Here is a 20,886-nt window from a genome sequence, read left to right as displayed (position 1 = left end):
GCGGAGCAACCACCCAGCCAGGGAGGAGAATTTAATCAGAGTGATCTGATTTGGATTTTTTAATCATTTAAATAATTTTAACCCAACCCAGAAGATGGTGTTCCTGGAGTCACAACACAGCCCAAACCCCTAACAGCACAGGAGAGAAGGGTGCGGGGAAACTCTTATGCTTCTCGACAAAAGGAAGTTACAGCTCCCAACCTGCCCTTTCCACAAGGCCAACTGCTTTGGTTCTACGTTTTCAGCCAGCCACTTGTTCTCATTGGAAATCCCACAGCAGCGTGTGGATAACAGTTGAGGTGCTAACCCCCGGGTATCCTGACCAAATTACAGTCTGAGTAATTACATCCTGCAGGCCCTAACTTTCAGTCACACTGGAGAGAGGATTCTTCTTCACTTCCTGTTCCAAATGTTAGGGAGGGATGCTGAGCACTACGAAGCAGCCTGCAAGGATCGTGCCAGAGGCCGTGGCATGATCCCTGTCTACAATCTGAGCATGAGCTCATTTAGCAAATGCCCTAGGATCTATCCGCAAAGAAGTGTAAAATAATTGCAAAACCACAGCTACAGAATTGCAGGCACTAGAATTACCATGAGTTGCTCATCCCTTCCAATTTGCAGAAGATTCTGTGATGTGGCAACACTCTGGAGGATCTGTCATTTTACAGAAGGTCCAAATTCACGTATTTCATTAGGATGAAACGGAGTTAGGTTTTTATCAAGCTAGCTTACCAGGTGATAAAAGTACCACATTGCATATTCTAGCAGAGGCTCAAAGGGCTTTACAAACTTTAATGAATTAAATCTCTACGGCCACCGTGAGAGGTAGGGGAGATTTTTAATCCCTGTCACACAGATGAGGAAGATGATGTGCATAGCTGAATGGTGACTCTGGGTGCCCATCTTGAGACACACAGAGGCCAATTTCCAGGAGGACGAGCACCTCCAGCGTCAAGTGCAGTTGTGGGTGCTCGACATCTCTGAGAAAAGTCAGGTCCTGCCGGTCTGAAGTTGGGCTCACAAACTCAGGGGCCACTCTCAAAAACCTGAGGCTCAGTGGCTTGGCCAACGGCACACAGGAAGTTGATAGCAGAGACAAGAACACGCTTTGTCCCTGGGCTCCCACTCCTGGGCCAGAACCACAATGCCACCCGAGTCTCAGAACACAGGGGTGCCAACTCACCTCCTCCAAGTTCCGGCGCATCTCCTCCAGGAGCTGAGAACTATCCGGATCCTGCACCGCGTCCTGTGCCTGCTGCATGTTGTGACGCCACTGCTGCTTTGCAGCTTTCAGTGCAATGTGTCTTTTCCTCATGGAGCGAGTCTGACGCACCAGGAACTCCTTGGCGTTCTTTATGGAGACTCCTTCTGCAGAAATGTAGTGTCTGACACTGCCGGAAGGAATCGAGGGAGAGAGCTTTTAAAGCCCATTATCCTGGAAATGTGTCAGTGCTGCTATCTGACATCAGGAATTTCCCAGTGATTTTGGAGGCTGGTTTTCTACCCAACTTGAATAAACCAGGTAAGTATGATAAAACCCCTCAGAGTTAACAGGGTTGCTTCTCCTGCACAACATAGGCCTCAGAGATGCAGTCAAGAAGCATGCCAGCCCCTTTCTGTAGCTGCAACAGCCTTGCATACCAGCCACGATCCGCAATTTTGACTCATCCACTGACGGCTGCACTATTCCAGGTGCTATAACCCATCAAGTCATGACGCTCTGTGGCAGAGGGCAGCACTGCACTCAGCCTTGTTCTCTTGGGCTGTGCATTCCATACTGCACCTCTGACAATACCTTCTCCTTAGACAGCATCACTTCAATGTGTTACATTTACATACTACCGCACGGACAGCACTTTTCAAAATGGCCTGTGAGCTGATGCTTACTTATCAAGTTGGAAGTCACTATCCTCATTGCTGTGCGAGGTTAAGGAAGCAGGCTCTCTGGAGGAGTGCTAGAGGGTTTAAAACATTTCAAAATCAATTAATATGCGAATGAAGGAAGAACCTCATAAGCCCAGGAGAACAAGAGTATAGAGCGTGAATGACAGCTGCATGGAAACTGCCCTAGGAATAGCCCAGTGTAGAGGAGTGTTTCTCTATGGGAACACTTTGTTTTTTAAAGAGATCTCCTGCCCCGCCCAAGAGCTGCTTTCTTCCCCAAGTTCCCCAGTCCACTTTTGAATAAGAGCACCCCAAACCTCCCCAGCCAATGCACAACAAAGATAACAAAAACCAGAGCAACACATTCCTTTTCTATTTTGAAGGACAAAACCCCAGCAAATAATGTCAGCAAAGAGGAGTAAATTAGGAGTTTAGATCTGTTCCTTTGGGGGCTAGGGGAGGGAATGGAACCATAAAGCTCTGGAAGGGGGCATTTCTATGCTACACTTTACTGCTTTGAAGTGACACAAGTGATACACTAAAGCCCTTGTCCACATCAAAATGAGAAACAAGAAATCCAGTCCCGGGAATCTCACTGCCCTGCTGAAAAGACTCAGGGAATCCTCTGCCTGTTGAAACACACGCAGCTATGGGAATCAGAGAAGCAGCTATTGTTACTGCGTGCTCAATATGAGCACCTTAGAGCAGACACCGATAGCACCCAAGAGCTCAGGGGAGCCTAGGACCAGCAGTAGTCACTTCGGAAATGCCAAGGATCTAGTGGAACAGGTGACCTTTGGGAGGCGCTCTAGGTTTACATTCCCTGGGGTATAGAAATGGGATGACGAAAGCACCAGAGAAATGAACATACAGACTAACAACACTGTGCACGGCGGGGGGGCTTCTCCCATTCAGGAACCCAAAGCGCTGTACAAACAATCATTAAAATGACGGAGAAGTGAGCTGCCTGCCGGGATGGAACTGATCTTAGGCAGAGCCAGAAATAGGATCCCAGGCTCCTGGCTGCTGTTCTGTGTCCTCTGTCACTAGACTTTGCTTCCGTTAATTTAATCAAACAAATAACCCTTCCCACCTGCAACAATAACCACCCATCTCTGCATCTATGAGCCGGAACAGGCAGCAAAGAACCTAGTCAGGATTTTCAAAGGTATCTAAGGGAGTTATGTGCACAGTCTCTCTAATTTGGGAGCCTTTGAAAGGCACAAACACACACATACCAATCTCCATGGGGAGCTCAAATGCACTGGCTTTTACTCACGGCTTGAAGCGTGTCTCTCAGGTCCTCAATGTGGAGCTCAGCTTCCCTTCTGGGAGATGCCATGCTGTCTTCGGCCACCAGCTCCTTCAGGGTCTCCTGTTTGCTCTTGACTGCAGCCTCTAGTTCACTGTCACAGATGTCCACAATGTGCGGTGGAGGGGGAGGTGGGGAGAACATGCCATCAACATACAGAACAGACAGGGACACAGAGCCATGCTACCCACAAGAATTCACAACACTCTGCAGGAAACAAATCTCCTTGAACCCCTCAAACTGGCTCCTGCTCACAATCTCCCAAAGGGAAAATACCAGGGACTTCATGCTCTGCAGTCCAGGCCATTAGGAAGAGCGCCTGGGTGTAAGGCTGGGTAGCCAGGAGACTGCCGACTGCTATTTAAACACAGGGTCCTACAGCTACAGGCTGAGAAGTGTTGCTGGACAAACTACTGAGTTTGTGTCCAACAAAGTAAATATCATGTCTACACTAATATTTTAATGTAACAAAGACCACTGGCTACTTGGGACAATAGTTGGTTTATGCCAATGTACACCCTTAAAAACAGGAACAAGGAAGCATGCCACCCAGAGGTCTCAGAAAGGTCTTTTCTAGTGTCTGTCAGTCACCCAAGGGTCTCAAAGCATTTACAAACATTTCCTCAGAAGCCAGCTTTGAGGAAGATGAATGCTAGATACATGCTTCAGAGGGTGAACCTAAGGCCCACAGAGGTTAAGTGACTTAAGCCAAACTTGCACAGCGAGTCATGGCAGCCCTAGGAAAAGAAAGCAGGAATTCTATCCCCCAGCACCCTGCTTTAACATCTAGCGACACCGCCCCTCATAAATCTGGCACGAATCTGAAGCACCAACATTTAAGAAGGTCAGCGGCAGAGGGTGGGGGTGGGTGCGTAAATACGAGCAGCAGAGACCGTCTCTAGGACACCCACTTGATCCGTTTCTGCAGCCTTTGGCTTCGGGTCTGCAACAGATCCACCTGGGACTCCAGCTCAGCTTTCTGGTCTTGAAGCTCCTCCAGAGTCCTGCGCAACTGGCGGATGGATTCCACAAGGTCAGCGTGCTCTTTCCTAGACGCCTCTAGGCGGAGCTGAGCAGCTGAAGCAGCTTCCTGGAAGTGAAATTAAAATCACTCTCTCATTCCCCCAGCACCAAAATATAAGCACACAACACGCAAGAGATGTGAGTGCTGCACACAGAGCTTTCAGGGCAATGGAAGTTAAGTGTGCACAACACATTCTCCAAACCTGTGTTTTTGAGTGGTCTTTGTCCCTGCTTTTACATACCCAGAAATGGCCCCGACCTGGAATCTCCAGATCTGAACAGCCATGAGCTTGCTGGGAAATCTGGTTCCAGACCTGGATTATGCCTAGTACATACAACACTTGGATGCTGTTGGCAGCAAGATGGAGGACTTGGGGGAAATTACGAACCTGACTGCAGTAGTTCAGACTGAAGCTCAGCAGCCAGGGTTCCTGCAGCTGTCATGCCCACACTCCCAATGCACTGCAGCCATCTCCTGGCGTTGCAGGAGGAGAGGAGAGGCAAAGCCCAAGTAATTGACACAAGCACAGACTCTGTTCTCCACTTTAGAACACAGGATGGGGAGGAGCCTGAACAGCTCACACTGACACCGACCCGTTGGTTTCCTTCCATGGAGGCCTTGTCCTCATCTGCCTACAATGCCCATCCCATCTTGTGCCATATGCTTAACGCATCCTCCCAAAAGATGGCCTGACTGGTGTCTGCTCCCCCATGGGTAAACTATAGCACTAGAGAAGGAAGAGCTCAACCATGTCCCATCTAGTCCTCCTCCTCCTCGGGGGTCAGCAAAGGATTGTCCCCTGCAGTGCAGTGCTCCCAGCGCTACCAGGAGGAAGCAGCAGTCTGCTAAATCTCAATGTTCGGAAGCTTTCCTCAATACCTCATGCATTTACTTTTGTTCAGATCTACCCCATTACTCCTTGTCCATGTCCCTCTGCCCACTCTAAGCACCTGTCTCCCTCCCTGCTGTGCATGCCCTTCACAGCATAGCAGACAATTAGGTTACGGTGTAACTCCAGGAGCCATTTCCGTGGTGCACAACCACTTGATTTTGCTTAACTCCTGCCAATACACCTGCAATAACCTCAAAGCCCACACTGGAGTTGCAGCACCATCACCCCTGCATAACATGTGGAATGCCCATCAGCAGCAGGCAAAGGCAGGCAGACAGTAGGACATGCCCAGCCCTTTCTGGGAACGTGCAGAGAAAGGGAGTCAACGTGCTTCCCAGGAGCGTCCAAGCTAATCCACGGGCAGTTCCTCAGCTTGGCTTTGGAGATTTCTAGCCCCAGTTCAAGCTAGCCCCTCACACTGCATGGTGCCATCAGCCAACCTCTCAGCCTTGTCCCACCAACCCACCCATGGGACATTCTAAAATTAACAGAGCGCTCAGAGGCTAGAGTTTTCTCAACCCAGTGAGATTAAAAAGCAACAGACGCATTAGTTAGCCTCCTCGTTCCTGGCAAGGAGCACGTGGGTCCAGACAAGCAAACCCTGTTCTCCATAAAGCAGAGCCGTGTGCAGTAACCTCTCCCTTTGCACCATGATGAAATGCACTCCCAGCTAATCAGTCTGCCAACAATACAGCGTTCCTCTCTGAAGCAGAACTGTAAGGGGGGTGTTCAGATCTAGGACTCAAGAGTTATTTCTGAGCTTGTGTTTTTAAAGCCACTGTGCTGATCTGCTCTAGTGTTTCACACATACAACGAATGATGGGGCAGCAGCTCCACCTGAGAGCTGGAGCTTACGTACATTTCTCTGCAGCTCAGTTTGTTTCTCTTCATCCAGAAGCTGCTGCCTTTTCTTTCTCATGGCCTCTTCCTGTATAGAGAAGTGAAGAGCAAGCCAGTGAATGCTGGAGCATCATGACACAAGGCACAGAAGAAAGTTGACTCTAGAACACTGTTGGTCTTGGGGTCAAGTCTAGGCATGACACAACCCCAGCTTTCAAGGCCACTGGGAAATACTTCAGCAGTGTTTCCACTCTTTCACTGATCTCTCCCCATTCATTTTGGCCTTTCCCCAGTATTTTGAATGTGAAATTAACAGGGCTGTTTGGGTAGCTCCCTCCTTTGTGTGCTTGGCCCCACGACACCAACTACGTTCCATGGCACTGAGAGCAGGGCTGGCTAATCAATGCAAGCCCTTCAGAACGTCCCAGTGCTCCATTTTCCCAGGGCTTCAGCAAGCATGGAGCCTGAAACCTGCTGTTGCTTGTGGGAAGAGCAGACTGCCCTGCTCAGCTACACGGACATGGAAGAATTCCCCATAGCGTAGCATCTTACTGTCCTGCAGCTACACAGCTTTCCACCTCCAGCACTGCTCAGTTCCCTTCCCTTCCTTTCATAAGCATCCTCTCTCAAATACTGTTTATCAAATCAAGAGATAATAGAAGCAGAGGTATCTATAGCCTTTATAACAATCCAGGGCTTCAGGTTTTTGCCAGCCAAGGATACATAGCCAGAGATTTCTGCCAGCTCAATGGGAAGGCCTTCTCTCTCTCTCTCTCTCTCTCTCTCTCTCTCTCTCTCATACTGAAGAGAGCCCATTTTGCTTTCCAAAAGCCAGAAATTGCTTGTTAGTTTTGCCCTGCAGTACAGGTGGGGAATAGGACACGGTCCGAAATCAAAAGTGACCCTGAGAATGACATACTTCCATGACACCACGCTTTGCGTGGCCCCTTACCCTACAAAAGTATTCCCCCAAAGCAAGGCAGAAAGCCCAAGGCACTGGCTCTGATAATGAGGGGCACGATACATGGAGGCTGGGATTTCCAGGGGCATTCAGCACTGGCCCAGTTCTGCCTCCCAGTTCTTCCTGTGACTTTAATGGGTGCAGTTAGGCACACTGACCAGTCCCCTCCACAAGAAATAGGGGGAGATGAGAAGTGCCAGTTAGGAAACTTTCAAAATGCCCTGTAGGACTGACTCACCTGGTGATTCAGATAAGCACATCTGGCCTTGGCATCTTTTGCTCGCATTTCGAGTTCCATTTCCAACTCCTGGACTTTTCGTTCCTGTGCAGAACGAGAAGGAGCCTGACATGAGGGGTTTGCTGAGCCAAAACTTCACCACAAGATAGAACAGCAACGATCTCTGAAAACCGGACCTTGTGACACGCTGGTCTCCTGAGAGCAGTGCACATACTCATGGAGCCAGAGACTATGGTCTATTCCAAGCAGAGCTGACAGTAGCTATGGTAGAAATGGAAGTTACCACTCACCTTCGCCTTGTGGCTCTGCCGCAAGTCACTGAGCTGCTCATCCAGCTTCTTCTGCAAAGCCCGCAGCTCCCCATCATGGAGCTGTCTCAGGCGCTCCAGCTCCCCTTTCAGCACCTCGAGCTTCTTGGCTCTTTGCTTTCTCTCCTCCCAGATGCAAAACCAAGAAAGAAGAGCAAGCAAAGGTGTAGAGGTCTATAGCAACATCACATGCATATGTGCTCTCTCCCCCACCACCCCCACGGACATGCACACACCGTCTCCCCCACCCTGTGGGCAAGCAACCCACCACCAAACAGTCTGGGAAGCAGACTGACTAATTGGATCGGACCACAATCTCTTACAGGCAAGGCAACATTGAGAGAAACAGGTCAGAGAACGAGGAAATCACTTTTTCATTGCCTGGGGCCTAGGGAGCACACAGTTCTACACGTGCCACTAGTGATTCTGTAATCCGAAACTGGAGGCATACAGATATTCAAGGCCAAGTTTTCTGATGGAGGCACAACAGATGCATCTGCAAAGAACTGTGCACTTGTTTCTTGTGCAAAAATCCACATGTGCATGCCCAAGTCAGGAGTACACACAAAGGAGGCACATCCATTCTGGCAGGTCATCCGGGACACTTTCCTTCAGAGCCTTGGCCCTAGACACATTCCAGGTTGTGATACTGCTGCTCGATGGAAAAAGACTGGCTTGGCCATCTACTACCTGGCATGGTTCCAACCCATAAACTTGCTGTACGAGGGGCAGATCTGGACTGTCACTATGGGGCTCCTGGTAACTATTTCTGGGACAATAAGCCAATCGCTAAGGACATCTACAGGCTGACTGTGGCTCTCAGCAGCATTACCTCCTCCTCATACTGATCCTGAATCCTCGCCAGGACTTCCTGATGCTCCTCTTTCATCCTCTCCATTTTCCGGTCATGGTCTCTCTCCACTTCCTGGCGTTTCTCTTTCATGAGTTCACTAAGCTGCAGTGGTCACAGAGGCAGACCACATTACATCACGGTAAGGCACAATTCCCCCCCAAAGCAGCAACTCCCAACATGCACTGCTGCTCCAGCAACACTGAAGCATCTCAGCGCTGAGATTAGGGCAGCCCAGGTGCACTCATTGTCTGGCTGGTGGAGCAGGGGTAAGCATAGAGGTAAGAAACTCAGTCTGCAGGTGGTATGGAACTTACCTGATCTATGGCATACCTCTCCACCTAAAGGGAGACTTTAAACCAAGCTCTCACAACCAGGGCTAAGCATGCATATGTGGGGGAGGGGCAAGAGAGGGGAATCTATCTCCAAGGCTGTTGCACAAAAATAATCACCTCTCGCTCAAACTCTGCTACTCGGTATGTTTTTTGCTGCACTTTTTGCTCTGCTTTCTCCAGTTCCTCGTGCAGCTGGGCCTCCTCACTCCTCTGGGCTTCTGCTATTTGCTTCCGGAGGCTGGAAACAACCTGCCACAAAAGAAACCAGGGAGTCATTTTGGCCTTCAGATATGGCCACCCCACTGTATACAGCATGGCAAAAATCCATGTACTCAGGCTCGCCTCTCCCTGACTGAGCATGCCCAAGTGCTGATCCAGATAAGAATCACCTTTTGGGGGTGGAAGAAACTGCACCAATGACATTTAGGGAAGCTATTAAGTGAAGAATTATTACAGATTTATTACAAGTTTTAGCAACACTGGCTTTTACCTTTTGGTGTTTCTCTTCTGCTGTAGATTTTAGCTCCTGGAGCTCAGCTGCAAACTGCTTCTCTAGCACTTCTGCAGCCTGCAGGAGAGTCAACACAAAGTCCTGCTTGAAAAAACCCATTTCATGTGAAGGTGATGTACAAATGCCCTGTTTCAATCAGCAATTTATACATAACCTTTGAGAAAGCACAACGCTCATACCCTTTCCAATCTGAGCTGCACTCAAGGTATCTGGAGTGTCCTGAATTTACTGCCACCAATGAGACATACTATTGGAATGGCGCATTGGCTACAAGGGACTAGTTCTCTTTTTAAAAAAAACAAACCCTATGCGGATGGTAACAGAGTTTCCACCATCCCTCTGGTGGCCCGAGTTTCCCTTCTCACACGGCGTTCCTCGATAACTCACCATAACACTCCAGTCATAATTAAAATACTCCCCTTTCTGGGGTCCAATTTATTTAGGCCTTACACAGATTAATACTGCACACCAGCTTCACCCATCTGGCTACTGGTTTCAGAATTCCAAACAGTTCTCTCTCCTTGAGACAGGAGTTCCTAGCCTTCCTTCCCAGAGCTGAGTTATCATTCAAACCGTCCCTTTACTATGTGCAGGAGCCGGTGCTGCTCCCTGCAGATGCTTCCTCAAGCTAGCTACAGCTTCCCAGTCTTCTGCCCTGCCTGGGCCTTCTAGCTCTCTGCCACCACTTCCACTAGCCCTTTCCTGCTCCCCCCCTTTGGCTTCCTCTAGAGCTGCCCTCTATCAGCTCCCATCAAGGCTGTTAATGAGCACAGGCAGACCTAATAAAGAGCCTGTCACAATAGCACCCTTAATTTCAAGGGCTGCCTGAGCCTTCTGGGGGACAGATAGAGGGAGGGCATATCCAGATCTGGGGAAAATGGCTTGCTTTGGCCAGGTGAGGGCTCATTTCATCTGAATCCATTTGCCCATGTAAACAGAACTCCTGACTAGGACTCGCAGCTCCCGTGTCTTACCTTCAACACTCCTGTTACTACATCCTAAAATGAAATTAGCCTTTTTGACTACTGCATCCCCTTGTTGACACGTATTCAGTCTGTGATTCATTATAACCTCCAAATCCTTTTCAGCAGTGCTACCGCCTGGCCATTTTGTCGATGGGCATTTGATTTTTATTTCCAAGGTGTAATACTTTGTACTTGTCTACTGAACTCGGAGCAATTCCCCAATTTGTCATGGTCATTTTGCATTCTAACCCTATCCTCCCAAGCACTAGCAGCCACTCCCAGCTTCATGTCAGCCTCAGATTTTACAAGCATTTTCTCCACTCTATTATCCAAGTCATTCACGAAAATATTGACGAGTAGCAGACCCAGGACAGAGCCCTCCAGGGCCTGGCCAGATGTTTGTCCCCAGTTTGACAGCAAACCATTGGTAACTACTCTTTGAGTACAATCTTTAAACTAGTTGTGCATCCACCTTCTAGTAATTTCACACAGACCACATTTCCCTTGTTTGTTTATGAGGATGTCATATGGGACTGTGTCAAAATCCTCACTACAACGATACACTTGAAAGCAGAGATCTGTTATTTAGAATCAAAGCTATCAGAGATGGGAAGAGACTGACTAGGTCAGGCCTAGTCCTTCCAATACCGCAACGTATTCTCCATGCTGATTTTTCAACATCAAGGGAGTTTCCACCCACTTCTTTCAAGACTGTTCCAGTCAGAGACGTCTCACCATTACTCAGCTTGTGCAGTTATGCAGGCTAAGCGTTACCCCACTATTTCCAATTTCCAAGTGCTCAGAGCCCACAAGCATGCTTGGTGCATCACATAATGCATGAGAGATTCCCGACACCCCTAACCAATTGCTCTCCCCCAGCCTACACCCTGCAGCTACTCACACAGCTCTCACAGGTACAGTCAGTCTTCACCTGGCCCAGCTGCAGGCAAGGATTTCTGCCCAAACCAACATGCACCTTTTACCAAACACAAACAACAATAGTTCTTGAAACCAGAGAGTCTTTGAGATTATAAGGTGGTTCATCAACTGGGCATCTGCCCCAAGGACCATGCATTTGGTAGGAAACGATTTGAAGCATCTCTATTATGTTCCGCAGCACTTTGAGGTATCAGCATTTATAGAAAACTATTGCCCAATGCTCATGCAGGTGCTATTTGATCTCATAGGGTTGGCAGTACAATCACAAGCCTTCTCAGTTTTGACTCTGCCTGGTAAAAATGCGAGTTTCACCTCTTTTCTTTCTCTTTCTAATCTCTCCTTTAACTCATTCAGGACTCGTTCCTTCTCCTGTTCCAGCTCCGTTGCTTCTCTCTGCTGCACTTCCTCTACTTCCACCTTCAGCTTCTCCAAAACATGGTTCTTCCTCTCCTCCAAGCTCTCCCTCTCCACCTTCTGAAGGGACTCCCATTCCTCTCTCAGCTTTTGCAATGCAGCCTCTTGCTCAGCCCTGATAAGTGGTAAGATGACACAGGTAAGTAGGACAGTCATATTGCAATACTGCATTTCATTTAGCAACCAAGCTTGCAATAGGAATACATGGTACAAGTGCAAATTGCAAGCCTAAAGACATGAACAAAAGCAAACTCGGGTTCTCAAACATGAGTCAAGTAAAGTGTTACCTAGAATGTATGCCTTGGAAATGGATAGTTAGGCAGGCAGCTATTAGACTATTTGTAGTCTACATTTAATACAGGGAGGGGTGTGTGGGTGTGGGTGTGTGTATATAAAGAGTAGAGATGAAAATTATGCTCATGTTTTTTCAGTTCCTGCCCTTGCCTGTCTCCTCCAACTCTCATTAGTCTTGATGCCCCTCAAAGAGCTAGAGAAGAGGTCTACTCAATCCAACCATCTCCTCAAGCATCCTAATCACAAGGGACAGTGCAACTCACTTGTGTGGGGGGGGGGGGCTCATTCACAGCCCCCAGGTCATCAAAAGAGATGTCTCTGAGGGAGGGAGGGGATAAAGCAACAGCAGTGAGTCTCAGAGTCAAGGTAAACTGAGTCGGGCCATGCTGTGAGGCTGAAAAGAGCACTGTAGACATTCAAGGTTGGGCTGCAGCCCGGGCGCCGAGACCCTCTGTCACACGACCTTTTTGTTTTGTTTTATTTTTTTGGCTATGTAGACACACTTGGACAGGCTGAGCCATCCAAAAGGAATCAGAAGATACACATTACAAAGACATCCTCCTATATGATGTTGCTATTGCTCATTTCCATACCCACTGACCTCTTCTGCTTTAGAAAGTACAAGGGGCACCAAGAAAGCTGGCCAGTTTTGCCACACATAAACAGATACATTTACCTCAATGTTTGCAGTGTTATGAGTATTCCCCAATACTTACTATAAGGGAACCCTGTCAATACTGAGATTAAACCATCTAGTTAGCTGGGGCATCATCTACAGTAACTGCACATTTGTAAGTCTGGCCACTCTGCTGCCTGATAGCGGGCTGGGTTTCTATTTACAGGGAGCAAAGGGAAGGCTCACACCCATAGCTTTACACAGCTTGCACTGAATTTTTCACCTTATTTTCTCCTTTTCTGTCTCAGTCTCTGAGCTGATCTGGGCTCGTAGCTTTGAGAGCTTCTCGACTTCTTCCTCTCTCATCCGCAGCTCTTCCTCCTCAGAAGCTTTCGCCAGCTCCTCTTTAAGAGACCTGCATGATTAGCAGCAGGAAAAGAGATTCAGAGGTTTTAACAACCTTAACCAGCTTCCCTCTGAAACCCATAGATCAGATGCTGGTTCCTGTAGGTGTTATCAGCCTATCTGAAGATATCCCAAGAATTCAAGTCCCATTTGTTGTCCTTATGCATTAAAATTTGGCTCCTGAGCACAAAAGAACCTGGGAGGTTCAAAGTTCTGCAGCACTCTTTCAAAATAACCTAAAGAATCTAAGGCCCAGGGGTGGGGTAGTGTGTCCCTGGATTCCAACAGGAAATTACTGCAACCGAGTTCTTTTTTCAATAAAGTCACATAGTGCTGTGAAAGCTGAAAATGAAAAGATGTCCCCAGATGGCTGGCTGGATCCATTAGCAGCAATTTGGGCTGTGTGTTCTCACAACAAACTCTTTTTATGCTGCTTCTAGGCACCCCTTCTACTACAAATCCCTTGTCTTGTTCCTTGGCTTCTCTCCCCATCTCCTCTGGGTGCTCCATCTTCCATTCCTCCAACAACAAATTATTAAACAATCAATTTATGAGCACCGAGAGGATAATAGGGTTTCAAGGAATAGCCAGCATGGATTTGTCAAGAACTAATCATGCTAGACCAACCTACTTTCCCTTTTTGACAGGGTTACTAACTTAGTGGATGGTGGAGAAGGGTCAGAGGGGAAGGAGGGGGAAGCAGATGATGTGATATTTTGATTTTGGTATGGCTTTTGACACAGTCCCATGTGATATTCTCATAAGCAAACTAGGGAAACGTGGTCTAGGTGAAATTACTATTGGGCAGGTGCAAGACTGGCTGAAAGACTGTACTCCAAGAGTAGTTACCTCTGGTTCACTGTCCAGCTGGGAGGGTGTATCTAGTGGGGTTCCACAGGGGTCAGTTCTGGGTTCACTAATCACTATTTTCACTAATGACTTGAATAATGGAGGGGAGAGTACACTTATAAAATTTACGGATGACACCAAGCTGGGAGGGCGTTTCAAGCACTTTCGAGGGCAGGATTAGAATTCCAAAATGACGCTGGCAAATTGGAGACTTGATCTGAAATCAACAAGAGGTGGAGGAAGTGATCAGAGGAGAGGCTGTTCTGGATGTGGTTCTGACAAACAAGGAGGAACTAGTTGTGAATGTGACGGTGGAAGGCAGCTTGAGTGAAACTGATCACGAAACAATGTAGTTCATGCTTCCAAGGAATGGTAGGCGGGAAAACAGCAGAATAAATACTATGAATTTGATAAAGTCTGCCTTCTTGAAGTGCAGAGAATTGGTAGGTAAGATCCCACTGGAAGCAAGTCTAAGGGGGGAAAAAAAAAAAGAAGAGTTCAGGAGAGTTGGCAGTTTTTTTTTAAGAGAGCCATTATTAAGGGCACAAGAACAAACTGTACCAATGCAAAGGAAAAAATAGGAAGTATGGTAAGAAACCACCCTGACTAAACCAGGAGATCATCAAGGACTTGCAATTCAAAAAAAGGAGGAGTCATACACAAAGTGGAAAATAGGTCAAATTGCAAATTCTGAATATAAAACAAAACACCACTAGCATTTAGGGACAAGATAAGAAAGGCCAAGGCACAAAATGAGATTAAAACAGCTAGGAATATAAAGGGTAACAAGAAAGCATTTTACAATGCTGGGAAGAAAAGGAAGACCAGGAACAGGGTAGGCCCATCACTAAATGAGGGGGAAAGACAAAAACAGAGAACGCAGCAATGACCAAAGTGTTAAATTACATTTTTGTTTCAGCTTTCACCCAAAAAGTTAGCAGTGGTCAGATAACACAGTGAATATCAGAGTAAAAAGGATAGGTCCTGAGACTAAAATAGGAAAGGAACAAATTGAGAATTACTTAGACAAATTAGATGTCTTCAAATCAGCTGGGCCTGATGAAATACAACCTAGAATACTTCAGGAACTGGCAAAGAGATCTCTGAGCCATTAGCAATTATCTTTGAGAACTCGTGGAGGACAGGAAAGATGCTGGAGGACTGGACATCTATAAAAAGGGGAATAAGGACAAACCGGGGAATCATGGGCCAGTCAGCTTAACTTCTGTACCCAGAAAGATAATTGAGCAAATAATCAAAAACTTTCTATTTGTCAGCACTTAGAAGAAAATGAGGTGATAAGTAACAGTCAGCATGGATTTGTCAAGAATAAATCATGCGAAACCAACCTAATAGTCTTCTTTGACATGGTAACAAGCCTGTGGATATGGGAGAAGCAGTACGTCATATATCTTGACTTCAGTAAAGTTTCTCATACTGTCTCACATGATCTTCTCATAAACAAACTAGAGAAATAGCCTAGACCAGGGTTCTCAACCTCTTTCTGAGGGCCTCACCAACATGCTATAACAACTCCATGCCCACGTGTGCCACAATAACTAGTTTTCGGCATATAAAAGCCAGGGCCAGCGTTAGGGGGTCGCAATCAGGGCAATTGCCTGGGGCTCCTTGAGACATGAGCCCCATGAAGCTACATTACTCAGGCTTCAGCCACGGCTGACGGGATTCAAGGACCTGGGCTTCAGCCCCATGCAGTGGGGGTTCGGTGTTCTGCCCTGGACCTCAGCGAGTCTAATGCTAGCCCTGCTTGGAGGCTCCCCTGAAACCTGCTTGAGGCCCCCTGGGGGCCCCAGACCCCTGGTTGAGAACCACTGGCCTAGACAAACCCACTGTAAGGTGGGTGCACAACTGCCTAGAAAATTGCTCTCAGACTAGTCATCAATGGTTCACAGTCAAGCTGGAAAGGCATACTGAATGGAGTTCCATAGGAATCTGTCCTGGGTCCATTTCTATTCAGTATCTTCATAAATGATTTGGATAATGGCAGAGAGAGTACACTTAAAGTTTGTGGACTATGGCAAGCAGGGCAGGGCTGCAAACATTTTGGATTAAGGCAGAGCTCACAAACAGGTTTCTTTCAGATAGGCGATAAGATGAGTCTCAGACAAATGTAAATTAAACATGGTAGGCCAAATCTACATATGGAGTAAACGGAGGGATGGGCAAAACACCAGAGACCAAACCCCAGGGGTTGTTCTCTCTCTGGGGTACAAAGACAATGAACTTTGGAGGTACAAGAGGAAGACAAAGGCGACATTTTGTTATCCATCACTGAGGAGAACAGCACAGCACTTTCTGCATTTGGGAAAGTTGGATCCTGGCCATGATGGCTAGTGACACTAGGAGGTTGCAATAGGTGAGAAATTGCTTTAGACGAGGATTTTAGCCGACGTGTAGATGCTAAGAAACGTGTTGTACCTTTTGTTTTAAAAGGAACTTGCTGTTCTTATTGTCTTTGTTCGCTATCTCTTAAATCTTAATCTTTGTTAATAACCTTATTTGTTTTCACTATAAGTAGAGTACAGTGCTGTGCTGTTACATAGGAGCAGATACTCTGCCGAATCCGTTGTGTGTGTACAGTTCCCTTAGGAACAGCGAACCTGCTCATTACTGGGACAGGGCTAGACACTACGGGGGGGATGATTCTGGGGAGTTCAGTGACTGGAGCACACCAAGGGCTGGCAGAGCCCAGAGGAGAGTGCTTAAGTGACTGAAGGGCTGTCAGCATCAGGGAATGGCCACAAGACAGCCTGCCTCACCAAGTTGGGGCGGGGGGGGAAGGGGGAGGGATAACAGGGTAACTCACAGTCCTGGGCACCCTGAGAAAGCGTCATAAGTTACCAAACAGGCTAATGTTCTCAGGTGTGTTAATAGGGAATGTCACACGAAACAGAGGAGGTGACTGCCCCTCGACTAGGCACTGGCGAGGCCTCAGCTGGATTGCCGTGTCCAGTTCTCGGCACTGCGCTTTAAGAAAGAAGTGAGTAATATGGAGAGAGTCCGAGGAGAGCAACAAACATGATAAAAGGTTTAGAAAATCTGATCTACGAGGAAAGGTAAAAAAAAACGGGGCATGTTTAGTCTTGCGCACAGACGACTGAGGGGGACCTGGGAACAGTCTTCAGATACACTAAGGGCTGCTCTAAAGAGGGCAGGGATCAGTGGTTCTCCATGTCCACCGAGGGCAGGGCAAGAAGTAGTCGGTTAATCTGCAGCCAGGGAGATATAGATTCGATATTGGGAAAAGCCGTCTAACTCTAAGGGGAGTTAAGCTCTGGAATAGGCTCCAAGGCAGGTTGTGGAATCCCCGTCACTGGAGGTTTTTAAGAACAGGTTGGACAAACACCCGTCGGGGAGGGTCTAGAAGATTCACTTGGTCCTGCCTCAGAGCAGGGGACTTCACCAACGGTCTCTTGAGGTGCCTCCAGACTGACATTTCTCGGATTCCCCACAGCACTGCCCATGAAGATGCTACTTGGCCTGCTCGCACCCTGCGAGGAGCACGTTTAACAGAACCAGCACAGGCACAACCGACCGAGTACAGAAGCGCCACTGAAAGTTTTAAGCAGAGAACCTGAAGCTTCCGACAAGGCTCAGCTCCCTGGGTAACCTTCAAGCCCAGGCAGCCTCACCGGGCTTTGACATTTAGCGGGCCTCATTCCCCACTCCTAAAAGCCTTGTTCTGAACTACCTGGGAGATCAGCATGTGGCACTCCTGGAGTAACCCCATGTGCCCTGAGGCTCCAATTTCCAATTCTATCACCGTCACTTAGCCTAGGCTTGAACATCTGCCGTGCTGTAAAGCGTTGAGCACAGAGAAGGATACTTTACCCAGGTTTACAACCTGAGAGACAGGTGCATATGCTGAAAGCTGCATTTGTATCGGATCACAGCTCTTCCTGCTGAACTAGGAGGAAAAGGCTCCCTGCTCTACGCTGGAAAGACCAAGAGCTTTATCCAGACACAGATGCACACGCTGCACATACACTTCAAGGATTTACATCATGTCCATAAGCAGTGTTTATGGCGGAACGCTACTGGTCGTGAGATGCACAGACTGTCATGCACAGCACAAAGACTGAGGAGGCAAAACGAGTCCCTCACTCGTCTCCACCCAAAAATCCCAGTCCAGTCCCCCTGTGCCCAAGACACTGGCAAAGTGGCACCAGTCTCTTGCACAGGACACATAGTCGTTTGCAGATACCTCAAGATCACAGGGATGGCAGACTGTGGTACAGCACAAGCGTGGGGCCTCCAGCAATGAGTCACAGCAGGGGAAGGTTTTGGAGGTGTGTGGGGGATGAGTTAGAGTATCAAAGGAAATTACCGGAGGGACTTTTCTTTCTGCTGATGAAGCACTTGAGCTTCTTCCTCCTCCTCTTGCCTCAACTCCTCCTGAAATTGCTGAAACTTCTCCTCCTTTGCATGCAGTAAACGCATTTTTTCTTGCTCCAGCTCCTGCTCCTTGGCTATTTCCTCCAGGGATTCTGCAGAACGCCAGTTCAAGGACACCACTTGCTTGACTTCCTCCCCAAGTTGTCTGCCAGGAAAAAAAAAAAAAAAAAAAAAAAAAAAAAGCTGTCTTGAAAACAGGTTACAGAGAACTGGCTAATGCAATGAGAACAGTACCACTCCACCTACACTGCAAGGATCTCAAAGCCATGTACAAATGCCAGCTAAGCACCCCTCAACACACCTTGGTGAGGTAGAGAGGGGATACCCAGAAATCCCTGCCACCACCACTGGTATGTAGCCAGTGGACTGGAGCACAGCTGCTGCTGGAGCACAGCTGCTGCTGACCAGCTCTGCAGGACAAGGGATGAAGAAGAGTGGTATAGGTGGGTGCAAGTACTGAGGCGGGAGAAGAGATGGAATGTGCTTCACCATACAACTTATCCTCTTGGTGTTCCTCTCAGCACAACTGGAGAACTGAGCCATTCTCACATCAAGCTCCCACCCAACTCTCTGTTTGCGATTACACCACTTGCCCTGTATCCAGTTGGGACGGCAGGGGGAATTCAGGGAGGCAGCATGTCATTACCAAGTTGGAATTTAACCAGCAGCGCACCAGGGTTAATACCGCAACGCTTACAAAAAGAGCCCTCAACAAGTATAAAGGACATGCAGCCAGGGCATGAGTTTTATATTTCCTTCCAAAGACAGCCCTTCCAGCAAGAGTCCACAAGTACCACTGACTGAATCCAATACTGAGGCAGGGAAGGACCCCTCCTCCTGTAGCATCTAGGTATTCCTTGCTTGTCGCCTACTCCTGTTCTGTACTGGCCCATCACCACTTCGCTTGCAAGATGTGCCAGGACTTCAGTGCACGAGAGTCAGGCCAGGAGGAAAGTGCCTGGTGACCATGCAGCCGCAACTGGAGCTTCCAGGCACTACTGGCAAACAGACAGTAAGTAGTGACAAGGGAAGAGGCAGAGTCTCAGCCCGGCCTGGAGAACAATGGGCTCACTCTGAAAGGCCAAAGGCTCTAAGCTGCAGTTTCATGCAGTGACTATAGTATGACAACGTATGTTCTACGGGCCCATTTGGCCAGGGCTCGGAGAATGCCTCATGTAGAGGAGCAGGATTTGGCAGCTGCCTTTTGTTTCCATATAGGCCAGAAAGGTCTCGGCTGAATGGGCAGGATAACCGAGTAACCTCTGGGGAACAATTATTCTGTCATGAAAAATAGACACACAGAATACCTCTAGCGTAAGCAGGAAACAGAGCAGTGGATAAGCCTCACAGTTGGATCAGGCAGCAGGGAGTAAGTAAGCAGAACTCCAGGTGGAACACATGGCTTCATAAGGCGGCCCCAGGTGCCCTCCTGTGGCAGGCCACAACCAAACAGGCATGCCTGCCTCAGCGTCCCTCCTTCACAGTCCCCAGTAATGCCACACAACTCTCTTGCCTCAGAAATACCCCTCCTGGGCGCCAGTTTATTTCTAAAACATTGTGCAAACAGTCCGTAACAAACGCCCCAAAAGGCAGACCGTTTGTCACCTCCAGTGCAAGTAGTCCTTAAAGTCCCACAATAGCTAGTCCATTGACTTAGGACTTACTGCACTCTACCATCTTCCACCACACCCAGCTTCTTCTTCGATCCTCTCCTGTCCTTCTGCCAGGACAGCTGGACTGCAATGCACTCTTCCCAATGGGAACCCCTCAGCCTCTCTGCTGAGAGATCATCCGCACCAGGTAGCGCCCATCGCTCCCCTTGGCCCCCTCACTGGTCCCCTGGATCCAGCTCTCCAGTGTGGAGGTGTCAGTGGGTTAGCCGCTCCACTGCTCACCTGCCATCAGCCCTCTCCAGCCCTCAGCTGCAACTCTTTGGCTTAGAAGTGAGCAGGCCCTCTGCTTTTTTTCCTGCCTTCACCACCAGCGTTCCAGCCCTTGTCTCAGCCTTGGGGAGGCCAACTGGCAAACCCCTCTCCTGCCTTCAGCTTTCCTCTAGGAACCTCCTACAACTCTCTTCGAGGACCTCCTCCCTCTCTGATTCACCCTGATCCTTTTTTGCCCCAGGTGCTGCCTTGCCCTTTAAATTGGCTAAACTGAGAGCATCTGAGCTGGCACAGGGCAGCTGGACCTTCATCTAAATGGGCCACCTTGTGACAGGGGGTCACAAGAAAACAAGAACAAAGAGAAAAGCCCATGAATGCAAAACCTTGCCCCTCCAGTTCGGTAACCTATACATGAGGTTGGCAAAGTTAGCTCTAGCCAGTGAGCAGCTCTAGCCAGTGAGCTGCTCCAGCCATTAGGGTTCTGCAAAAAGACCCCTGATCCCCCAACCACAAAGCACACAGTGGGTTCCTTGCCAGTTCACGATGCAACGCCAGCCCTCTCACTGGCCAGGTGACACCATGGGAGGAGGCCTCAGGTCACAGGGTACATTAGAAAACAAGCAGGAGGTTTGACCGGGCTGCACTAGTGCTACAGAGAACAGTTACAGGCAGAAGGTGATTAACCAAAGTGCCAGACTAATTCAGACAAGGGTAGGGGAAACACCTCAATGTTCTTCCTGATCTCTGCCATGCCCCGAGATCTAATCTGGTTTGCTTGGGCAGCAAAGTCCCTGGTACAGGTAATGAACTAGTCAGTAATTTATCTATAACCCTGGGAGGACACTCAAGGTGAGGACCTCAGAGGAAGCTTGGGGAAACTCAGGCTTCTTCACTCAAACGGAATGAGAATGCATTGAGACAACCCTTACACAGAGAGAGGGATGGAAAAG

At 48.3% G+C, this 20,886-nt stretch overlaps 1 protein-coding gene across 29 annotated transcripts in view; it reads right to left on the bottom strand.

Moving 5' to 3' along the window:
* CEP164 (centrosomal protein 164) overlaps positions 1–20,886 on the bottom strand; it is a 109,406-nt gene that overhangs the window by 42,877 nt on the left and 45,643 nt on the right. For 26 of the 29 annotated variants that reach the window (XR_006276621.1, XR_006276622.1, XR_006276620.1 and 23 more), the window contains 13 exons: positions 17,986–18,198; positions 12,667–12,798; positions 11,372–11,588; positions 9,135–9,212; positions 8,762–8,893; positions 8,292–8,414; positions 7,442–7,585; positions 7,152–7,235; positions 5,972–6,040; positions 4,108–4,286; positions 3,164–3,290; positions 1,888–1,955; positions 1,184–1,391 (listed from right to left, as the gene is read on the bottom strand). Coding sequence is in view for 25 of the 29 variants with exons in the window: in XM_038380600.2 (XP_038236528.1) it covers positions 1,184–1,391; positions 1,888–1,955; positions 3,164–3,290; positions 4,108–4,286; positions 5,972–6,040; positions 7,152–7,235; positions 7,442–7,585; positions 8,292–8,414; positions 8,762–8,893; positions 9,135–9,212; positions 11,372–11,588; positions 12,667–12,798; positions 17,986–18,198 (1,774 nt within the window). In the remaining 4 variants the exon portion in view is untranslated. The remainder of the gene's footprint in view (positions 1–1,183; positions 1,392–1,887; positions 1,956–3,163; positions 3,291–4,107; positions 4,287–5,971; positions 6,041–7,151; positions 7,236–7,441; positions 7,586–8,291; positions 8,415–8,761; positions 8,894–9,134; positions 9,213–11,371; positions 11,589–12,666; positions 12,799–17,985; positions 18,199–20,886) is intronic. The other 3 variants (XR_006276623.1, XM_043500840.1, XM_043500841.1) reach the window with 1 other exon arrangement.

This window comes from Dermochelys coriacea, chromosome 22, assembly GCF_009764565.3.
Source record: "Dermochelys coriacea isolate rDerCor1 chromosome 22, rDerCor1.pri.v4, whole genome shotgun sequence".
Classification (NCBI taxonomy): Eukaryota; Metazoa; Chordata; order Testudines; family Dermochelyidae; genus Dermochelys; species Dermochelys coriacea.
This window is presented reverse-complemented; position numbering and strand designations above follow the sequence as displayed.